General features: G+C 41.1%; 1 protein-coding gene across 1 annotated transcript in view; it reads right to left on the reverse strand.

Moving 5' to 3' along the window:
- FBN2 (fibrillin 2) overlaps nt 1-23728 on the reverse strand; it is a 419303-nt gene that overhangs the window by 387929 nt on the left and 7646 nt on the right. The window contains exons 4-5 of the mRNA XM_061625313.1: nt 22176-22271; nt 9949-10044 (exon numbers count right to left, since the gene is read on the reverse strand). Of these exons, the coding sequence (XP_061481297.1) occupies nt 9949-10044; nt 22176-22271 (192 nt within the window). The remainder of the gene's footprint in view (nt 1-9948; nt 10045-22175; nt 22272-23728) is intronic.

Consider the following 23728-nt stretch of genomic DNA (forward strand, 5'->3'; position numbering starts at 1 on the left):
TTGATTTGTTATATAGAAACATTATATTTAGACTCCTACAGAATTGTGGAGCTGGGCTGCCACTGTGGAAGGCAGTAGCTCAGTGGCAGAAATCGTGCTTGGAATGCAAGTCATCCCAGGTTCAGTCTTCAGCATCTCCAGGCTGGGCTGCAAAAAACCCTGTCTGAAATACTGGAGAGCTGCTGCCAGTCAATGTAGACATTAGAGAGGCAGACAGACTAGCACAAGCAGCTAGTGTGGAAAGGAGGTGCCACTCCGCCATCCTTCCAACAGCAGAGTCACTACTGCTTACCAGGATGGGGAGAGGTAGCACAATGATGAGGGCACCAGGAGAACATTAGATTAACTCTGCCAGTGTATCCGCAGAGCCCTGACCTTGCTACCAATCTGCACTGTCCCTGCACCCTCCCAGTAAGGAGCAGCAACTCCACTGCCAGGAGGATAGTGGCACAGCACCTCACCACCATTCTGCCCCTTCCTGTGAAGCAACAGTCTGTCTCCATGTCCAGCAGCTTTCTATATTCCTAATAAACAGAGGGTGGCTAGCATCCAAATGGGCAATCAAAAAGAGAGAAGGTCAAAGACCAAGATGCTGGAGAGTGGGAACTTTTATTTTTGATAAAACCCAACGCATTTCAGCCTGTTATCTACAGGCCTTCATCGGGGGATAATAGCTTGTAATATTAAAAGATGAGCAAATCGCTTTCTGTACTGTACCAATATCAAAAGTCTCAACGTTTTGATTTCCTATTTTCCTAACCCAGACATAATGGTGAGAAGGAATGCTTTACCATTCTTTTGGGCTCTGGCCCCACATTAGACGCTGAGCCATCAGTCATTCATTGTGACATGTTTGCAAGGCACTTTGCAGATAAAATTGCTCACATTCGGACTGACTTGGACTTCTCGTTAATTACAGTTGTGCCAGATGTCCCCAAGGCTTCCCCTGGTCATTTTTCTACGGATACTTTTCAGCTTGTAAAGCCTAAGAATGTGGATAGGAGAAATGAGGGCCACTACCTGCCCACTTGACCCTTGCCCATCCTGGCTAATTAAATCTGCCAGATTGGGAGTGGCTGGTTGGCTGGCATATTTGATTAACACCTCCCTAAGGGAAGGTTCTATGCCAACATTTCCTCTTTCAACAAGCCTTTTAGGTTAAGACCTATCCCAATCTGCGTCTGTGTTAGAATTGCTTAATACATTTTTTAATAATGTTTATAACCCTTTTTTAAAGTTGTTTTTTAAATGTTTTTAGCGCTGTTTTGTCTTAATGTATTTTAAGATCTGTTTTATGATGTTTTAAAGTGTTTTTAGCACTTTGTTTGCCACCCTGGGCTCCTGCTGGGAGGAAGGGCGGATTACAAATTAAATAATAAACAAATAAATAAAACATTGTTGAAGGAGGCTGTGATAAGACCTTTGTTTAAAAAGCCTACGTTAGACCCTGAAGATCTTAACATCCGCCCAGTCTCTAATCTCCCCTTCTTGGCAAGGTGATTGAGAGGGTGGTAGTGGCTCAACTCCACGTTTTCCTGGATGAATCAGATTATCTAGACCCTTTTCAGTCAGGCTTCAGGCCTGGTCATGGGACAGACACTGCCCTGGTCACTCTGCTTGATGGCCTATGCCGAGCATCAGACAGGGGGAGTGCATCCCTGTTGGTGCTGCTGGACCTCTCAGCAGCCTTCTAGGCCATCTAGCTGGGATGGGTTTGGGAGGCACTGTTTTACGGTGGCTCTGATCCTACCTGATGGACAGGACCCAGAAAGTGGTGCTGGGAGACTACGGCTCAACCCCCGGGCCATTGGCCTACAGGGTCCCACAGGGTTGCATTCTGTCTCCCATGCTATTCAACATCTATATGAAACTGCTGGGAGAGGTAATCTGGAAATTTAGAGCACAATGTCATTAATATACTGATGACACTCAACTCTCTCTCCCTATACCATCTGATTGCATCTGATTACAGGGAGGGAGTGCTCATCCTTAACTGGTGCCTGGAGGCTGTGAAGGATTGGATGTGGGCTAACAAACTGAAACTTAATCCAGACAAGATGGAAGTGTTGCTGGCCAAGGGGAAAACTGCACCAGGGATAGGGTTGCAACCTATTCTAGATTGGGTTGCACTCCCCTTGAAGGAGCAGGTTCGCTATTTGGGAGTTGTCTTGGATCTTGTTTCGCTGTTTGGGAGTTTCGCTGTTTGGGAGTTGTCTTGGATCTTTCCCTGCTGCTTGAATATCAGGTGACTGCTATAGCCAGGAGTGCTTTTGGCCATCTCAGAGTGGTCTACCAGCTGCATCCATTCCTGGAAGCAGTTGACTTGATCACAGTGACATGTGCATTGGTGACATTGAAGCTTGACTACTGTAATGCACTCTACATGGGGCTGCCTTTGAAAAAAGTTCAAAAACTACAGTTGGTCAAAACTGCAGCAGCCAGAATGTTAACTGGAGCACGGTGCAGGAGGCATATCACCCCTGTGCTTTATCAACTCCACTTGCTCCCAATTTGTTTCCAGGCCCAATATAAGGTGCTGGTTTTGACCTTTAAAGCCCTAAACAGCCTTGGACCAGTGTACCTGAGGGACTGCTTATGTCCATATGTTCCTACTCTGGATTTAAGATCATCTGCCTCTGGTCTCCTCTGTGTACCTGGATTGAAAGATGTTAGACTGACAGGCACGTGGAAGAGAGCCTTTTCAGTTGTGGCTCTGGAATTCCCTGCCTCAAGAAGCCTGCTCTGCTCCCTCCCTCCCTGAAGGTTTTCCAGAAACTTGTGAAAAATATCTTGTTCCGGACAACCATTGGGAGGAACTGACAGGTGAGCCAGACATGGCTTTTACGCTCTTTATTTTTAATTTTTATCTTTTGAGTCCTTTTAGTATCACTCCACCATAGATCTATGCATATTTATACACATGTATGTATGTGTATATACAATATATACAATATGGATATTGTATTTTAATTGTACCTTATGTATTTTAATTTACTGTAATGTTTGTGTTTTTATTGTGTTTAATTTTATTATGTATGTGTGTGATTTTATTGTAAGCCACCCTGAGTACCCTATTGTAGGGTAGAAGAGCAGGAAATAAATAAAACATGCATACATACATAAAGAGATCGCAGAGACAGACAGACAGGTAGACACAGATATTGCACTCCAGCCCAGCCTTTGCATATCAGGGGATTACAGAATCAGCAAGGAATAAAAACTAAACAGTTCTCCAATAGTGCAGGAAGTAGGTTTGTAGGGCTGGGTTAGTATTCCCCCCCCCCAAAAAAAATAATGTTGTATGAGTGCACAAAGCAAATTAAAAACATAAAGATACCACAGTTTTGCTATATTACTGGTAGACATGGTCTTCATACACAGCATTTATTAAGCAGACTTTAAATGTGAATACTAAAGTGAAACATATAGTGCACTATTTTCATAAAGCAATTCGTCAATAATAACAGGGCATTCAAATGGAATATTGGATTCATACAGGATAAGCCATAATAACATTTAAGGCTTTCAGTCAGCTCCAGCATAGTTCCCATAAAAACAAGGCATGCTCAACCTAAGCATGTCAGATTTTTAGACTGGAAAATTTCTCTCTCATTACTACTTTTGATTATTTTCAGATGTTTTTTGGTTTAGAGGAAATCCTTTCCCAACTCTCCATGTGCTACTTTCATTGTGCCAGGTGATTATTGCTAGTACAAACAGACAAGCAGGATCACCACAGGTGGCACAGCAGCTATTCATAAAGCCAGCAGCAATAGCCAAACCACTTCCTAAATTGGGGTGGGGGTGGGGTGGGAAAAGATAATGGACTTCCCCAAACTGGGGGGGGGAATAACCCCAAAAATAAGGGGAATGGAAGAGAAGAATTAACGGCAAAGCAAATAAAAAATGGAGATGTTTCCTCTCAGTGTTAGTTTCTGTGAAGGACAAGATGTGGAAGTCTCCACGTGAACAAATAGCCCCTGGAAGCCAAAGCTGTTCACATGTGCACTCAGTTCCAAGAGATAATGCATACTGAAAACAAAAAACTGCAGTGCCATTGTAAATCCAAGCCAAATGCACTACTACCCATCTGGCCATGGCACTGCAATGAGAAGCCCCCTATATCTCTCAGCTTTGTAAGATCCTGACACCCAGCAGTTCACCCAGTCAACAGAGGATCTGACCAAATCAAGCTGCAAAAAGCAGAAGAAAGTCCTCAGGAAGGTTTCCTATCGGCCTGACAAGTCATCTACGTCTAAAACATTTGATACAGGGAGCTCAAAAGGATGAAACATGGAGCCAGGTAGAGCAACATATTTGAGCAGTGAGCCCTATGGTGGCTAGATCCTGGTTAGCTCCAGTGTGATTCTTTTCTCTTCCTTCATAACTCATCAGCTTAGGTCTGATAGATACAGGGGACCCAGGACAGCAGCAGTGGGAAACTTCTGGCCTTTGGGCAAATCATGGCCCCCATGGGGTCCAATTTGGCCTGCAAGGCCTTTTTCCCTAAATGATGCCCACCTTCCCATCAGCTGACATCACTAGTGACATCAGCTGATGGGAAGGACAAACAGTTTAATCCTATATTAGTTGTGAAATCCTGTTGCCAACAGTGAACAAGATCACATAGCCAAGGCAGCAGGATTTAATCCCTGCTCATCATCTGAGCAGGGATTAAAGCCTTTCACAAAAGCCCCATTTGAAGCAGCTCTCATGCATGAGCTACTTTGAAGAGGCCTTTGCAAAGGCTTTCAGACAACTCTTGTGCTCCCATTTGCTCAAATGGAAGCATGAGGACTGTCTTAAATTCTTCTGCAAGTCTCCCCCACCTCCCTTGTTAACTCTGCAATACAGACTACCCTTGAAGTGCCTCCTTGCCCTAGGATAGTCTAACTGCTAGACCAGCCTTTCCCAACCAGTGTGCCTCCAGATGTTGTTGGACCACAATTCCCATCTTTCCTGACCATTGGCAATGCTGGTTGAGGCTGATGGGAGTTGTGGTCCAACAACATCTGGAGGCACACTGGTTGGGAAAGGCTGTGCTAGACCCTAGCATGAGGGCATCCATGCAGGGCACAGTAGCCCTGTTTTAGCACTAGCATAAACAGAGTGGGTGGGTTGTGCCCTGTGTCATTAAAACCCAGGATTAGGAATGGGTACAAAAACCTGAACAGTCTTGTTTAGTGCCAACTAAGGTAGAGCTATTCGGCTATACTTTGTTTCCTTGCACAGGATACAATATCAGCTGTTGAAACACAATGTTTTGTGCTGCAACAGATGCCAAAGGGAACAAGCTGTTTATTTTAAATGGGACTCACCAAGCTACGTTGTTTCATCCAGTTTTTGGAGTTCTTTTTTTTAAAAAACACTCTTCTTCATTCTCCCATAGCTTTGAAGACCCAGTGTTTGTAAGAGTGTTTCAACTTAAAGGTAAAGGTGAAGGTGTCCCCACACTTATAGTGTGAGTTGTTTCCGACTCTTATGGTGACGTCTTGCGACGTTTACAAGGCAGACTGTATATATGGGGTGGGATTGCCAGTTCCATCCCCGGCCTTTCTTTACGCCCCAGCATATGCCAGGTACTCATTTTACCAACCACGGATGGATGGAAGGCTGAGTGGACCTCAACCCCTTTTACCGGAGATTCGACTTCCTCCTTCCGTTGGAATCGAACTCCGGCCGTGAGCAGAGCTTTGACTGCGTTACTGCCGCTTACCACTCTTAATTTTTCTTCTTAACATGAGAAATCCTTCTTTGGATGCTGCAATTGCCAAATTAATATCCTTCCTCACAAATCTAACAATGGGAACAATAGCAGCAGCAGTGCATAAGGGGTGTGTATGTGGAGCAGCCGTGGCATTGGATTCACCAGAACAGGGGTGGGCCAGAGGTCAGGGGAGTTCCAGTTTGCCAAAGCAGCAACTGTGGGATATTGACACCATCAACCCAGAGCTCCCTCAACCTTGCCCCGCCTCCACTTCGACTCATCTCCATCCTGGTGAACATAGTACTGCCATTGCCAAGAGAGGGAATGAAATTGTTGGAGGGGGAATGAAAAACCAACAGGAAGGTAAATTGAATGGAGAATACTAGAAGAGGCATAGAAACAGGGAAAACAACAAAGTCTTTGAAAACATATGCCATAATAAAATTTGTTAGGAGCCTTATTATTTTTTATCTGACTGGTAAACTGTCCTACCAGTGGAGGATGAAATATATATCACAAGTAATAAAATGAATACAAGTTATTTAAATATGAATGTGTCCATAAATGTACAAAAGTAGTATATGACACATTATGCTGTAACCCAAGTTTTATCCTTGTCCTCATCTCTTTGTAGTTCCTATGTATAATTTCTGAGTTGTCTGTTTTGTAATTATTTTTTTTAAAAAAATAATATATTATGTGATCAATAAGATAAAGTACTTGAACAATTACTAATATTTACCTGTCTTAGCTAACATATACATGTAAGTATAAATTCCAATAAATACTGTATTATCTACTATAGTGTTATCTACTATCCAATCTTTAAAACATCAAATTTCTAACATAAAGCACTTTCTTCTTTTTATATTTCACTACAAATTTATCTTGCAACTTCTGCAGATTTTCACAAAACCATCTAATCCTTCTCTATTCCCTAAATTCAGTTATTTATCCAATGCATTATTGTTGTTATATAACATTAACACATACGAAAATTAAATACAGAAATCTAACTTCTGAAATGTGACTTAGAACAGACTCACTGAAATCTTGTTAGTCATTATTAACTTAAAACCACACATTTCAATGGATTTACTCTGAGTATGTATTACCTGCCCTGAGACCTTATGGTAAAGGGCAGGTAAGATGTCCAAGAAACAAAATAAAAATAAATAAAACACAATAAATTAGTCAGATACCACACTTTTAAATCAATCAATGAATAAATAAAAAGAGGTAACTGTTTTAATTATTTCATATGAAATTCAGATTATATAGAAGAAAATATTGTGCAGTTCATGAAGAACATTCTTCTCGGTTATTTTCATATCTTCAAAACCAAGAAGCAGAGCTGACCACAGGAACAGTTTCCAATAAAGGATACAAAATAATAGACAGAAAAGTGTGGCTAGGAGGTTCTAAAAGAGGTTGTGCTTTCTTTAACCCAGCAGCAAATCTTCAAGTTAAATATACTGTAATCACGCCAGTGATTAGTTACTGCTCAGTCTCCTCTCTCCAGCCCAGAAATTAGTCTGCTAGAAACCCAGATAGCTGAGCCAATGGTCACGCTTTATCATACCATGAGTTTGCGAGGCCAATCTGAAGAAAGCTACATGTGTTCTATATTAGGGGAAAATACCTAATTTACATTACCTTAATTTACAGAACTATAAAAGCTCTGTATTTAAAGCACAATAACATAAATATTAGCATGATAAAAATTTTAAGACTGCAATCCTAAACACACTTACTAGGAAGTAAACCTCACTATACACAGTGGTTACAACTCAGTAAACATGTGCAGGATTACACTGTACAAATAGTGGCACAATTTACACAAATCTATGGAAACATTGGCTATATACTTTTCAGGATACAAAACAGGCAAATTACCAGTATTGTTTTACTATTTTATCATTAAGCACCTACTATGTTTGTACAATCCACAAAAGAGATCTTTATTCTACAAAAACTGATTATACATGATTACTGAACAAGGTCTTGTCCTCTTGCTCTTTGCTTGTAGCATGGAGCCTCTGACGAGAATCTGAGGAAGTTCAGGCTGTGACATCAAGATCTGACCAACTCAAAACCATTTTGATCCTGAATTTATGGAGCAAATAATGCTGTGTTTGCAAGATGAGAAACGTTTAGATAATAGGTAACATGGGTTATTGCCACCCTACTATTGATAAACAGTTCCCATGAGGTAAGGTGGGGTGGGGCAGTGCAACAGTTGTTCAGTTTATCCTTTTTATACAGTCTGCGGCATTTTACATATTGTACTTTTGCTAATAATGTCTTGGTTGTTTATAATTTAAGGATTTATTGTAACTGATGAGGCTAATTTTGTTTTATTGTTATTTCTGATATTTTGTTAATATTGTCTTGTAATATTACATTTGAAATGGACTCCTGCATTTTGTTAATTGTTTGTTTTAGTTATATTTTGCACTGTTATAGAATGACAAGTATGGGTTTTGTTGTATAGTTTGTCATTTCTGTGAGTTGCAAGCCACCATGAATATAGTAATGTAGAGAGGTGGCACTCAAATGAAAAATGAAGCTTGCCATCTATATTCTGTTCCATAGCTTTTTTTCCCTATACTTTACTAAGGCTGTGATCCTATGCCCACTTAGCTGAGAGCAAGTCTCACTGAATGCAATGGGACATACTTCTGAGTAAATATGCAAAGGATGGTGCTGTACACTGAACTACACTGTGAAGAAGCACCTGCCTTTGTTATCTATCTAACTGGCAGACACAAGCGTTCATAAGAAACCCACAGAAAGACCAAGTAAAAGAAGGGAAGTACACCTGTTACTTACCTAAAGAGAAAATATTTCTTGCAGAAGAGTCTCACAGACATGTCACAGTATTTTATACCTCATTTATCTCTCATCTAATAAAAGGAGCTCAGAAGAACAGCCAGTTTGTTACTAAACAAGCAGCAGAGATTACAGCCATGTCAGCTCAAAATAAATATGACTGACAATTTGTGTTCCCTATATCCTGTTAGTGCTAACTAAATGTTAAATAGAGTAATACTAGTAGCAGCAGTACTAGCAGTAGTGTTCTTAGAAGGAAAGGGGATTGCTATATGAATTAATAGAGGTTAAATCAATGACTTCACTCTAGCTGCATAATCTAGGGTTGCAGGATGAATTCCAAACATGCAATCCCTCATAATTAGCATGAATAGTCTAACCCACTTTGGATAGAAATGGTTGGTGAAATTCACCAATAGCAAAGAAACTTGGGAAATCGGGGAGGAGGAAGAAGACTCCCTTGTCACTAAGTAATAGATCCAGGGATGTAGACCCCACTGAAGAAAAACAGAAACCAGTGCTATTAGGCACAGGTCATGGGAAGCATAGAGTGGGGACAAAGCAATAGAGGAGTAGAGCTGGCAGCATGAGGTTAGATGTCAAACGCTCCCACAAGCAAGGAGAAGCCAAAATGTTAAGAGACAAAACACCATCCAGAGGGAAAGCAAGCTGATCCAGGAAGCTGCCCTCCATACATTGACTTGTAAGACCTCATCTTGCTCAGGAGAGCAAAAGACTACCCTGAGTTGGATCATCTTCTTACCTCAGAGGTCTTTTTAACTCAAGACCTGTTACTGCTCTGCACCCCCTGATTTAAATATTAGTGGTTCATTGTTAGCTAGCAAATACATTTCTTATTCCCCCCCCTCTTAAACCACAAACAGTGAACAGTTGTTTACTAGGAAGAATATAATTTACCACTTTCTCTTAAACAAACTCACCCTCAAACAGAAAGCAGTAGCCCTCCAAGGTATAGGGGGTTGGTGATTCTCTGTTGTCCCCATCCACCACACCTCAATAGTATAAGTCAGTCATTGCAATGCTCCATACAAAGTACTGATTGAATACTATACAAAATAATTGGATTTAGAGCTTAAGATCTAAAATATGTTAAGCAGGTTTCATACAGCTTAACAGAAATATTGAGAGGTGCTCCTTGACTGATTTTTCACCTTAAAAGATTCTTTAAATTCCCAGCTTAAACACAGTATAACAAAAGACAGCAAGATGTAGAATACACAGAGCAATGTGCACACACTTCAGTTGGACTTAAGCACATTACATGTTTTGCTGCCTTTAAAAAGAAGGCATGTTTTCTTCCCACACAGTTCCTATTTAGCACTAGAGTACTGAACTAAAGGACACTTTGATTTTAGGTACATTCCCTTCCTCCAATGTTTAGTTCTTACCTCTTTCACATTGAGGGCCTGTAAATCCATATACACATGCACAACGGTTAGGTCCAATGCAGCGACCACCATTCTGGCATCCATTTTCACAGACAGCTGTGTTTTAAATTAGAAAAACAACATAATGACGTACTTGGCTGTATAGAAAGTTCTACAGAATAAACTAATAAAATGGATGCTTTAATCATCATTATGCCCAAAATGGTAACCAAGTGACACTTGCAAGGAGAATTTAGAATAGCTTTAATGAGAAATTACCGGCTTCTAAGCTTGAGATGTCTTGTGCTTGCTATCAAGTACTGATGAAATGCAATTTTTGGTGGAAAAGTGTGTGTTGTATGCATGTGCCTTCTGCAGCCTCAAGCGACTACCCGGTCCTTATTCACTCAAAAGTAAGCTTCAACAGGGCTTACTCTCTGCTCAGGGTTCATCACTGATAACTATAGAGAGGTTCCTCCCGACAGATAGACCTTTGAAGTTGTTAGTTGTGATGCACTCTGGGCTCCCTCAAAGCAGGGAGAGTGGGGGGGTGCAGTCTAATTAACATGAAAATGTTCTTCATGCCATGGTGTCCAGTGGGATTTACTCCCCTGCATATGTGCGCAGGCTGCAGCCTCAAATGACTACCCACTCCCTCTTTCCCTCCCTCCCTCCCTCCCTCCCATAACTCACCTGTTTCCCCCAACTGTCCCCCTTTACCCCCAGCCATTTCTACTTGCGTAAGGAAGAGGGATGTTGCTGCACGCACGTTCACACATACACACCAGCTGTGTTTTCAAAAATGTTCTTTTTCCCCATGTTTTTTTTCTTTTTATATCTAAGGCTTCAATCCAAAACATGTCTACTCAAAAGTAAGCCCCAAACCCCTCCAGTCATTATCACCTTTCTCTCTTCCCCAAACCTTCCTACTTCCCTCAATCAAGAGGCATTTCTGTTTCATTAACTGGAGTAATTTCATTGTTTCTTGTCAATTGCATGCCCCTCCCTGCAGCCCAGAGAGCATGGGGTGAAATTGACATGAAGCGGGGGGGGGAGGGAGTGAAAGTAAGCTGATCTAGCAGCAGGCAAAGCCTCTCTTTTCCTGCCCAATCAGCTGATGGGGATGGGAGGGGGAGCTAAAAATCAGGGAACATGAAGAAGAGGAGATCAGGTTCCCTCCCTCCCTCCCGACAGACAGACAGACAGACAGACAGACAGAGTCTCTCTCTCTCTCGTGCGTGCGCGCGCACGCACGCGCACACACACACACGCGCGCGCGCGCGCGCACACACGCACACACACGCACGCGCGCACACGCACATGCGCGCACACACGCACACACGCGCACATGCACACACACGCGCACGCGCGCACGCACGCGCGCACGCACGTGCACACGCGCACACACGCACACACGCACACACACTATAAGTTGTGTTCTTTTCCTCCCAGTCTGAAACAACCCAGACATTTATTTTGCTTACCCTGGGGGGAGGGCATTAACGTTGCCCTTTTGCACATCCACAAACCTGCATTAACCTTAATGGAGAGGAAGGGGGGGGAAGGAAGGCTAGAGCAGCCAGAAGTGGCTGGTTAAGGTGATGGGAGTGAAATGGAATTCTTGGGGAGTTTACTGGGCAGAGAAAGGGGAGTATCTGCAAGTTACAATCCACACACACCCCAGCAAGTAACATCGGAGTAAGGTGACTACATGGGAGGAGTGCTGTGAAGCAAAGTCGTTTTTTCCTTACTTTTCGGATTTTCAGCAGGTTGGTTTGATTCGCATTTAAAGGGAAATGCAGCAACAGCCTTCCCTTTCCAAGAAAGGTCATGTGATCACTGCAAATTAAAGAGGGATGCAGGGAGGCTCGATCTCACATTAAACTGCCATGTGAATGAGCCCTAAGAAGTAAATCTCCCTGAGTTCAATGATGCTTACTTCCAGATAAGCAGGTACAGGATTGCAGTCTTACTTTTCAGTAGATATGTATAGGAATGTGCTTTAACTAATTTATTGGACCATGTCCTTTTATAGTTAGGGGCACACTTTTTTCAGATATATGGTGAGCAGTGAAACATGCACAGATAGACATATGCTGGTCCAATGGAAGGGGGGAGGGGGAATCTTATTCAAAGAATAAAAGATAAAGGAGCACATCCTAACAGCAGAAATTCAATTAATGAGTCAGTCAACTGACATCAGTGAACCTGATGGGAGAATGAGAGGTGGAGCCCAACACAGCAATCATAAAACTGCAGCGAGAAGTTACATGGACTACACAACATTTAACACGCACTGCTTCCAATGGGAAAAAAACACCCTGATAACATATCTAGATCAGAAGCAGGGAACCTGTGGTCCTCCAGATGTTGCAGGACTCCAACTACCATCAGCCCCAGCCAGCAAGGTCAATGGTCAGGGATAACGGAAGCTGCAATCCAGCAACATCCGAAGGCCACAAATTTCCCACTCCTCTTCTAGATGCAGTCTAACTGAATGTCTTATTCAGATATAATTTTCATCACGTAAGTGGAATACTTCAAAGACTACATGAGCAAATTGCAGTCTACTATTTCTCAAAAAAAGTAAACATTGTATAAGAATTTCTTGCTGATAATTATGTGTGAATTAATCTTGCAAATCTATCTGAAATAACTATTTGTATTGCACAATAATCAAAGCTTAAATTTGCTGACCTGCTATGTGAAAACAGGATCAGTTCAGTTTCTTTTTATACCCCTACGTTTTCTAAATGGGCCGCTAGGAAAACAAGCATTTACATACAGCAGTACCCATTCCCCTCCCCTCCATATCCGGCCACCTCAGGGGACAAGACATGTGCCTGCAGTGCCACAATGTCTGGGAACAGAGGGGATAAAAAGCACAAATGCAGATAGCAGGAGGTGGTGAGGAATATCCAAAGAGAAAGAATGAAGGAAAAGTCTGTGATGACAAGATCAGAGTTAGTGTAGCTTGGGAGGGGGATTACAATGTAATGAGTCTTGTGCTAAAAAAAAAAGTGAATAGTTTAAAATCTGTTCTGCATAAATCAAGGCTCACTTACAGTTTCAGGCTACAAGACTGTGTTACCAAATCTTTAAGATTATGTATTTCACAAAAAAATTAACATGTTAACACCATGTTTCCAAGAAGAGAACAGAAAACTACACTACACTAGAACGACAACTCACATCATTCCTGACCACTGGTCATACTGGCTGGGGCTGTTGGTAACTGTAGTCTAAAACATTTGGAGGACATCAGGTTGGGGATGGCTGCTATACCATGTACATTTTCGATTGTGGCCCCCACCCTCTGGAATTCCCTTCCTTTCGACCTTCGCCATGCCCCCTCCCTGATAGGTTTCCGCCGGGCCCTGAAGACCTGGCTGTTCAGGCAGGCCTATGGGATCTCTGGGATGGGTTAGTTTTTAATGTGGTTATTAATCTGAAGAATGGGGTTTTAGATGAATTGTGGTCCTCATTGATTTTATTGTATTGTATTGTATGTTGTACGTCCCCTAGAGTGGCCGTTAACTCGGCCAGATAGGCGACTCAAAAATAAAATTTTATTATTATTATTATCTTTGTTTCACCAACAAAGGAACGTGTTGCATTTTTGCCCTCATACTTGGTTACCATTGTGGCCAACAGCAACCATGGAAAATGTTATAAAAAGAGTGTGTGTTCAATGAATGAGTGAATGCACACAAGCAACATTCACACTATGCATTTATTTCACTATTATTCCACTTTAACAGTCATGAATTCTCCCAAAGAATCCTGGGAAAGTTAGTTTGCGAGGGGTGCTGAGAGTTCTTAGGAGACCTCTATTCTCCTCACAGAACTACAGTTGCAGAGTGGTATGATAGTCAGTCCCCCTTCCCAGATAACATTGGGAACCATAGCTCTGTGAGGGGAATAGGGGTCTCTGAAAAACACTCAGCACCCTTCACAATCTCTGTGTCCCAGGATTCTTTGCAGGAAGCCATGATTGTTGAAAGTGGAATAATAGTGGAATAAATGGATTGTGTGAAATTGGTCCTAGCATAGAACAGAAGAAGAATGGGCCTGAGTGATTTTATGTAAGTATATTCTGTACCCTGCCCTGGAATCTATTGTGATGAAAGATTTATTTGTTTAATAAATTTAAATAACAGCCACATGTTGGTTATGCTTTAAGTTGGATTCCTGCATTGAGCAAGGAGTTGGATGCGATGCCTAGGGCGGCAAACATACAAAACAATAAAAAGAAAAATATGCTAAAAACAAACAAAAACATTCCAAAACACAGTTAAAAATATTGTAAAAGACAGTTTAAAACATTTTTCCATCAGTTATTTTCATGTTGCCAGGAACAGTCCCCTTCAGCCATCAAATGCCTGGGTAAACAAAAATATTTTCAAATTCCTCCTGAAAGTCAATAATGATGGGGACAGACACATCTCATGTGGGAGGGCATTCCACAAATGGGGAGCCACCACTGAAAAGGCCCTGTCACAGGTCAGAGCATTACAGTAGTCCAAAAGGGTAGCCACCAGTGCATGAACAACTGAGGCCAGGCTATCCTGGTCCAGGAACAGCCATAGCTGGTGAATCAGTCTCAGCTGGGATATGCACTCCTAGCCACAGAAGCCACTTGGGACAAGCTGAAATCCAAGAGTACTCCCAGACTTTGAACCTACTGCTTCAGGGGGAGTACAACCCCTCCCAGAACAGGTCATACACTTAATTCTAGGACATGGGAACCACCTACCCACAGCACTTCTGTCTTATCAGGATTCATTCTGTTTCTTGGATGCCATCCAGCCCATCACTACCTCTAGACACTTCTCTAACAGCCTCTCTTGATTCAGATGGAATGGAGAGATAGAGCTCTGTGTCATCAGCATACTGGTGACGCCATGCTCCAAATCCCTGCACGACAGCTCCCAATGGTTTCATATAGATGTTAAATAAGCACAGGGGACAGAATGGACCCTTGTAGGACTCCACAGGCCAAAAGCCATGGAGCCTAGTAACTATCTCCTTGCACTATTTTCTGGTAGCAGTCCTGTAGGTAGGAACAGAACCAATGCAATACAGTACCTCCAGCTCCCACCTCCTTCAGTCACTCCAGAAGGATACCATGGTCAATGATACCAAAATTGGCTGAGAGGACTAAGACCTCTGGATCCAGGTAGAACATCATCAAGAGGAGTCGCATCACTACCTCTTTCAAGGCAGTGGACGTAACTTCTTCCCATAGTGAAGAATCCAGTTAATTCCATTCTACTAGATTTTACCAACCATGATGGGCAGGTATCAAGAGGGCACATAGTTGGCCTCACTGCTGCAAGCATCCTGTCCACATACCCGGACTGCAACAACAGAAACTGATGCCAGAAACTATAAGTTAATGGTGTTCTAGGGACCTCCCACAAGCTTGAAGCAACTGTGGCATCAAATTCAGCATGAATCAATTTCCCCCTCAAAGTGATTTGCAAATCTGTCATAATAGGCTATTGAGTGATACATTGTTAATGATAGCACACTGGTCTGGACCAGCTGGTTTACAACTCTAAACAGCTCTGTTGGGTGATTCACTGAGGATGCAACATAGGACAGGAGACATGCTCTCTTTGCTGCTGCCATTGCCATGTGGTAGGAACAGCTATGTACTCATACCTCTCTTTGATCAGATTCACACCAGGATTTGCACTGCCTGTGCTCTAGCTGAGGCCTGGCCTGCTTCATCGCCCACAGCTCCTCGATAAACTAAGGAGCCTCTCAGACTCCCTTTGGCCAGAGAAGGTGCAGAGGAGCTATCACGTTGTTGTCCCACAGTGAAACTACAGCCTTTACATGAGCACCAGCCATGCTACCTGGAAAATCCCCCAGAGCATTCAGAAATCCTTCAGATTTCATAAGTCTCCAATACAACTGGTCCTCCACCCCTGCAGGGGGGTCAGTCACAGCCAATCCAAATGGGTAATGAGGTAATATTCACCCCCCATAAGTAGACACAGCAGTTTAAAATGGCCAACAAGTTTCAAGCCACAGATGGCCCTTCATCAGGCAGTTTTGTAAGTTTTATAAAATGCACCTGTGAACAGGCAGGGACATTTATCTAGGGTTTTTTCCCAAGTTTTGTTTATTTATTTATTATTTGATTTATATCCCACCCTTCCTCCCAGCAGGAGCCCAGGGTGGCAAACAAATACTAAAAACACTTTAAAACATCATAAAAAGACCTTAAAATACATTAAAACAAAACCAACTTTAAAAACATTTTTAAGAAAAGCTTTAAAAACATCTTTTTTAAAAAAAAGGGTTAAAAACATTATTAAAGAAAACATATTAAAAGCAATTCTAACACAGACGCAGCCTGGGATAAGTCTCAACTTAAAAGGCTTGTTGAAAGAGGAGAGTCTTCAAAAGGCACCTCAAAAGATAGCAGAGATGGTGCCTGCCTAATATTCAAGGGGAAGGAATTCCACAGGGTAGGTGCCACCACACTAAAGGTCCATTTCCTATGTTGTGCAGAATGGACTTCCTGATAAGATGGTATCTGCAGGAGGCCCTCACCTGCAGAGCACAGTGATCGGCTGGGTATATAAGGAGTAAGACGGTCTTTCAGGTATCCTGGTCCCGAGCTGTACGGGACTTTGTACACCAAAACTAGAACCTTGAACTTGGCCCGGTTGTTCTGTTCTTATACACGCATGTTAAGAAAATACAAATTTTGAATAAGCATGAGAGTGAAAAAGGAACTTCAGAGGGTTAGTTGTGTCAGCAACAAAAACAAAGAGCTTTGTGGCACCTTAAATACAGAGGGTTATAACCAATGATATCACTCACCTGATGGTAAAGCTTCTGTCAGTGGAACATGGAAGGAAGAAATTGTCAATGATTCTCTCTTCCCCCTGCAGCCTCTGCCTCCCTCCGCACCTGTTCTGGAGGGTCCTCCAATCCTCCAGAGCAGACTTAGGGAGGGTTCTGGTGCTGCAGGGGGAAGGAGGAAATCACTAAAGATTGCTTCCCTCACTGTTACCTTGTTGGAATCCTTGCCACCATCCACTTCCAGACTGTGGCTATTTCACAGGTGGGATTTAGTCACATACTGGCAAATTCATATTGCATAATTAAAGTGGATTTGGCTCTACTGCACAACAAGATTCCGAAAACAAAAACCCTCAGAGAAAATGTGGGATGACACCTGCTTGATGCTATGCCACACAGCCTCTCCACAAACAAGACAGTGTGAATACTCAACAAACAGTTAATCTGGAAGCAACCACTGTTGGTCACGACCCTAACAATGTTATTATGGCATCAGCCGAATATCATTATTTTAAATTGGCTTTGATCCTCTTTTAGCTATCAGTTTGAATGGTTTTAATATTGGATATAGTTTAATTCTATTTTAATGTAGATTTTGTATGTTTTATGTGTTTTTATCTGGAAGCTGCCGCAAGTTCCAGTGTTGGAAGGATGGCAGGATATAAATAAATAAATGAATAAATAAATAATAATAAGCCATCAAGTGCATGAAGTGTTGTTCTGCATGAGGGTGGGGGTAACAGGGGTAGAACTGTAAACAGTGAAGTGAGAGGGAAATAAAATGCACAGAAGTACGGGCAGCAATAATAATGTAATTAAAATCAGTAATTTGAAAAAGCAATTGCCTTTTGTTGATTATGTAACTTGTGCATCTCAGAATAGACTGCAACAAAATACATGTTGCTTTTATTTATATTCTAAAGTGGAAAATTATGACAGCATATAGACTTCCTTTCTTATTACAGGTTATTGACTCTTTTGCTTATTCAAAGTTTGCATTTTCTTAACATATATATTCCAGAATAGACCTTGAAAAAGGAAAAATTGCCCTATCTATTTTCTTTGTTTTTCCACCACACAATTGTCCATTTGTATTTGAAATACTTTGGGTTTTTTGAGCTAATCTATTTTGAACTCTGGAAAAAATAGTTTCTGCAAGAACTTGGAGACCATTCTTGTGCTAGGTCATTCTGGGAACTTCCCTTTTGCTGAACTGCAATTAAGAGATACCCTAAAATGAAATAAACTGAAGTTCATTCACTAGTACATATTGTAGTACAATCTATAAAGTGTGAAAAGTATCTGCATCTTTAATAGTTTCACTGTTACACAGCAGATTGCAAGCATAAGAGGTTCCACTGTCTTAACAACTTCCTAAAGCAACAGCTAGAAGTGATTTGGTCTGAATATTTTTAGGCAGTTTTTCAACTCAGACCCCCATAGCTTATGGTCAGGTTTTGAAAGCATTCAGCTTTCCTGTGCCAAAACAACATAGAAGCAGGGAGTGAATAAATCACTTATACTAAAGGAAAAAAGGAGGGCAGAACTTTGAAGTATGCTAGAACTATCCCCTTATATTACAAGGGAAAATACATAAAAATGCACTGTTATCTTGGGACATTCTACTCTTTATCAGGTCTCATTAAATTGAATTACCTTTTACTCATCTATGCACGTAGGACAACACTTCTGTGTTTTTTGTACAATGAATGAATTACGATACCATGTGGAACATTATTTTTAAATCTCAAGTACAGTATATTTAACTAATGTATACATTGCGATAATCTAAAAGAATAATATTTGTCTAATTTTTATGTGAACTGCAATTCAGTGTACACAAGTGGGATCTACAACATAATGCTGCAGTGTGGAGTGCTCCTGTTTACTGATCCAATCTGTCAGCCATGCCCTTCTCATGGGTATTTCATGACACACACAGAGATTTTTCATTCCCCCCCCCCATCCAACTGTCAGTCAGAATTCCATGGCCACACTCATTGGGTTGTTGGTGAGGTCCCCCGGTTGGGCTTTTTCCCCCTAAAGTATTTTGTATTTTAATTAACTGAAAATCATGTAACTGAAATAAAAAGAGCAAGGGCAAGCAGAGCAATGGAACAGCAGAGAGAATGAACATAGGAAGCTGCCTTATACAAAGTCAAATAAATGGTCCATACAGCTCAGTATCATCTACAGAGACTGGCAGCAGCTCTCCAAAGTTTCAGACTGGAGTATCTCCCAGCCATTCCTGGAGATGTCAGGGATTGAACCTGGACCTTTTGCTTGCAAGACAGATGCTTACCACTGACTCACTGCCCTTCCCCAAAACCTTGAACATAGGAAAGTGCCTTATACCAACTACCAAGTCAGATCATTGATCCATCTAGCTCAGCACTGTCTACACTACTGTTCTTCAGCCTTGGGTCCTAGATGTTGTCAGACTACAACTCCCATAAATCCCAGTCAGCTTAGCCATTGGCCAAGGATGATGAGAGTGGTAGTCCAACAACATCTGGGGACCCAAGGTTGAAGAACAGAGGTCTACACTGACTGGCAGTTGCTCATCATGGTCTGAAGACTGGAATCTGTCCCAGCCCTACCTAGAGAAGCCATGGATTGAACCTGGGACCTTCTGCATGCATCACAGATACTCTACCACTGAACCATGAAAAGAGGAGGGATGGAGCAATAAGCTACAACATGAAAAATAACAGAGAGATCTTTGGGGCCAGCAAAGGGAGAAAAGGGGAATTCTGTCCAACTAGTACCTACCCTTCTTTCCCTAAGTTCCGATTATATCACTCTTTCTATATGGACAATAAAGACTAGTCAAGCATACTCAGACATAATACCAAGCAGTGGTTTGGTGTTAAAATGAATGAGCAGTCAAGCCTTGATATTGCACACACTCTCCTCTCTCTCATACGTTTGCATGCTGCAATTTCTAAACTGGATTAATCACAAATCATACTTTGCTGTTGCATCGAAACATGGTAACCTGAGCAAACTATAGTTTGTTCTTAAACCAGAATCAAATCATGGTCTGGGATCTTGGTTTACAGTCAAATGATGGTTTGCTAAGAGTCCAGAAGGAAGTTTGGAAATTGTGGCATATGAACTTGGAAGGGGGGAAGAATGAGAGCGGAACAGAAGTGTCCAAGGCTATGCTCTACTTGTAGTAGTAATGCCAAACCATGATTGATATTATATTTGAATGCATCCTACATACTCTGTTTTCTACATTTCTGATTTCATGAGAATGAAAAGGAATTCTAGCTGCTCTGGAATGCATTCCACTCCCTTCCTCCACAAAATCAGCTAAGCAGCAGCAGTAGGCAAAGGCAGTACCACTTGTGTGAGGCTCTGTGTTAATCTACCTAAATCCTGGTACCAGTGCTTGTAGACAAAGAGATTAGAAATTGGCCTTTGGAATCTTTTACATTCTATCCAAGGAGGATCAAAGCCTGCTTTGGGAAACAAAGCCTTTGCTTACTTCTTCATTAGTATCTATCATTGGCTGTCTGAACAGCCTGCACAGAATGAGAAGGGGGGTTATAAATTCAGTAAATGAAGGAAATGTATGTTATAAATTGAGTAAACTCCAGTTCTGCCTGCTGTTCCATAAGTCATCCCCTACCTTTTGGGGCAAGCTGTAATTTGTGAAACAAAGTGTCTATAGAGTCACAGCCACTCGTTTTCACAGATGGCAGTACAGCTTTATAAGGAATGGAAAGGAACATTCTACAGAACAGAGATTCAGCAGAGGTACACATGAACAACTACTCCTCTATCTCACTGTGAAGTCTGAGCTTCTTCAATTTAACATGGAACATTTTGAATCCTACTCTCATCCCCATTCTACTCCTCAAAGGTCCTGTTAAATAAACTACACAATATGTTACACTGGCAAACTAAATAATTAGGGATTCTTTTTAGCTGTTTTTAAGAACATTCTCTTGAAAAGAACATGTTTGTGTGCTTCATAGCAACTATGGAGCAGTGTCTGGAGTTTTGTGATTGGAAGGAAGAAACCCAAATTCAAATAATATATAAGCAACATTAAAACATACTTTAATGTGCACACTGTTGTTTTTAAGTCCAATGAATCAACTCTATAAAAGGGTCATTTAATCATTTTTGGGGACACCCAATTTTTAAATTTCCATTACAGTCCTAACAGAACTTATTCAACAGAATGATATGAGTAATAAACTGATCCTGTGCAGATGATACTCTTTGTATGGCATTCTAATATGGGACCTTCTCCTTCTTTACAGTCCGTAATTATAAAATCAATAAAGCTTTGTCAAGTGTTCCTTGACAGGTAGCCACAATTATTCCGTTGAACCCTTCACAATAAACTAGTCTTCTGGTTCCCTCCAGATGTTTTGGAATATAGCTATGCTTAGGTAGCTGAGGCTGGTGAAAGTTGTGGTCAAAAACATCTGGAGGGTACCTTGTAGGGGAAGGCTCCACTAAACCTTCCCTCAAACTGCATACCGTTTTCTAACACAGACCACAGAATTCTCAGTGCAGACCATGCATTGTTATACAATACTACTAATGTTGCCCATACAGATTAACATTGTTATTACTAGCTACATTTGTATAACAAACTCCTTCCAGAAGGAGCATTTGATCTCTGTAGCAAACCCAATGGGTTTCATAACTGAAGAGAAACCTGAACTTAGGTCTCCTATATCTAGATGGAACACCACAGAACATTGGAATATACAATGCCTTTGCTCCTTACTCCGACTATGCACTTTTGCTTTGCTTGTGTGACTAAATGCACTTCATTTTCAACCAATTTTGTTTACCTGCAAATTGACGATAGATTATTTTGAAAAAGAATTATACAACATTTATGGAGGATACATCACTTACTGTTAACCATAATAGCTAAAAATAGTACCTTTCTGTTCACAGGCAGCATACCTTTCCAGGACTAGCCCAAGACATTTTGCTACCTTAAGTGGAACAGCAAATGGTGTTCCAGGAGACCACCTTTCCCCTAGTCAAGGTGCATAAGACCCAACTCTATTCAAGTTATCTAAGTAGCTGAGGCAGAAAACCCTACAAGCACCTCTCCACTTCCCTAGCAGTAAAAATGCAACACTAATGCTTTTAATAATTAACAAGTTGCTTCCCTTTCGTCACCCAAAATCAGCTGCCTAGAGACACTACCTGATTCTGCATAATGGTAGGGTCAGCCCTGTGCTTCTCATTACAAGGGAGTACTATACAGAATATTTAGCTCAATCATGTCCTGCATACATCTTTGTCAGAGACAGCTGCTGATCACTAATGAAGACAGCGTGCTAGACTAGATAGGACTTTGCTAAGCTCTAATTCTTAAATATTTGAATTCATGGGATTAGCATGCATGAGCAAGGATCACCCTGATTGTCGAAGTAGCTACTTACGTTGTCCACAATAAGTACCAATATACCCCTTCTGGCATTGGCATTGGTCATCTAGGCAGGTACCACCATTCATGCATCTGATATTGCACTGTTGTACTACAGAAAAACATAAACAATATTTTAAAATTTGTATTAATAACTAATTTTATAGCAAATAGCCAAATGCAACTTTAAAAAGCACAAATATTAAGAAAGTAGGCAATGATATTTCAAGGCTGTCCAAATACTTGTGATAGGTATTAATTAAAAAAATAAATAGAAAATAACCATCATAAAAATGCATCACATATTTTAGCACCATGTTAACTGTAAGGATTTTGCTGTAATCTTAAAACTGATTTAAGACAGTTATTTTAACCTAAAGACCTGCAGTAAATTGAAACGTATGCATAACTCTGCCCCCAACCTGTTAACAAAACACTGGAGAATCTCTCACCCTATCTCTTGTATGCACTTCCCTCCCACTTTCTCTCCTTAAAATCTGTGTCTCCTCCCCCACTGCCACTGTGTTCATGACACATGATTTTTCTGTCTCCCCTTCTCTTCTCTGAATCATGTGCTTGGGTGAGAATTTTCTTGCAAACACATAATGGACATGGTGCAGTAAGAAATCAAGCCAACTATAACTTTCATCTTTAGAGTGTCATATTCAATTCCTCTAATTTCACTGATTATATCATCTTCTTAAATCGTTACACCTTCCCCTCTAGATATCTGTTATTTTGAATCCCTTTTATCTTTTATCTCAAATGTCTTTACCATTCTTACTACAATTTCTTTTTCCATTTCTTTATATTAATCTTGTCCCATCCCATTCATTCTCAGTCTTTTTCTTTATTGTTCCAGATACACAAAATAATTTACAAATGTGCGTGTGTGTGTTACATGCCTTCAAGTCGATTACGACTTATGGCGACCCAATGAATCAACAACCTCCAATAGCATTTGTTACAAACCACCCTGTTTAGATCTCGTAAGTTCAGGTCTGTGGCTTCCTTAATAGAATCAATCCATCTCTTGTTTGGTCTTTCTCTTTTGCTACTCCCTTCTGTTTTTCCCAGAATTATTGTATTTTCTAGTGAATCATGTCTTCTCATTATGTGTCCAAAGTATTATGACCTCAGTTTCATCATTTTTGTTCTAACACCCAATTACTTGTGTTTTTTTGCGGTCCATGGTATCCGCAAAGCTCTCCTCCAACACCACATTTCAAATGAGTTGATTTTTCTCTTATCTACTTTTTTCACTGTCCAACTTCCACATCCATACATAGAGATAGGGAATACCATGGTCTGAATGATCTTGACTTTGGTGTTCAATGATACATCTTTGCATTAGAGGACCTTTTCTAGTTCTCTCATGGTTACCCTTCTCAGTCCTAGCCTTCTTTTAATTTCTTGACTATTGTCTCCATTTTGGTTAATGACTGTGCCAAGGTATGATAATCCTTGACATGTTCATTGTCCTCATTGTCAACTTTAAAGTTACATAAAGCTTCTGTTGTCATTAGTTTAGTCTTCTTGACGTTCAGCTGTAGTCCTGCTTTTGGGCTT

This window comes from Rhineura floridana, chromosome 1 (assembly GCF_030035675.1).
Source record: "Rhineura floridana isolate rRhiFlo1 chromosome 1, rRhiFlo1.hap2, whole genome shotgun sequence".
NCBI lineage: Eukaryota > Metazoa > Chordata > Lepidosauria > Squamata > Rhineuridae > Rhineura > Rhineura floridana.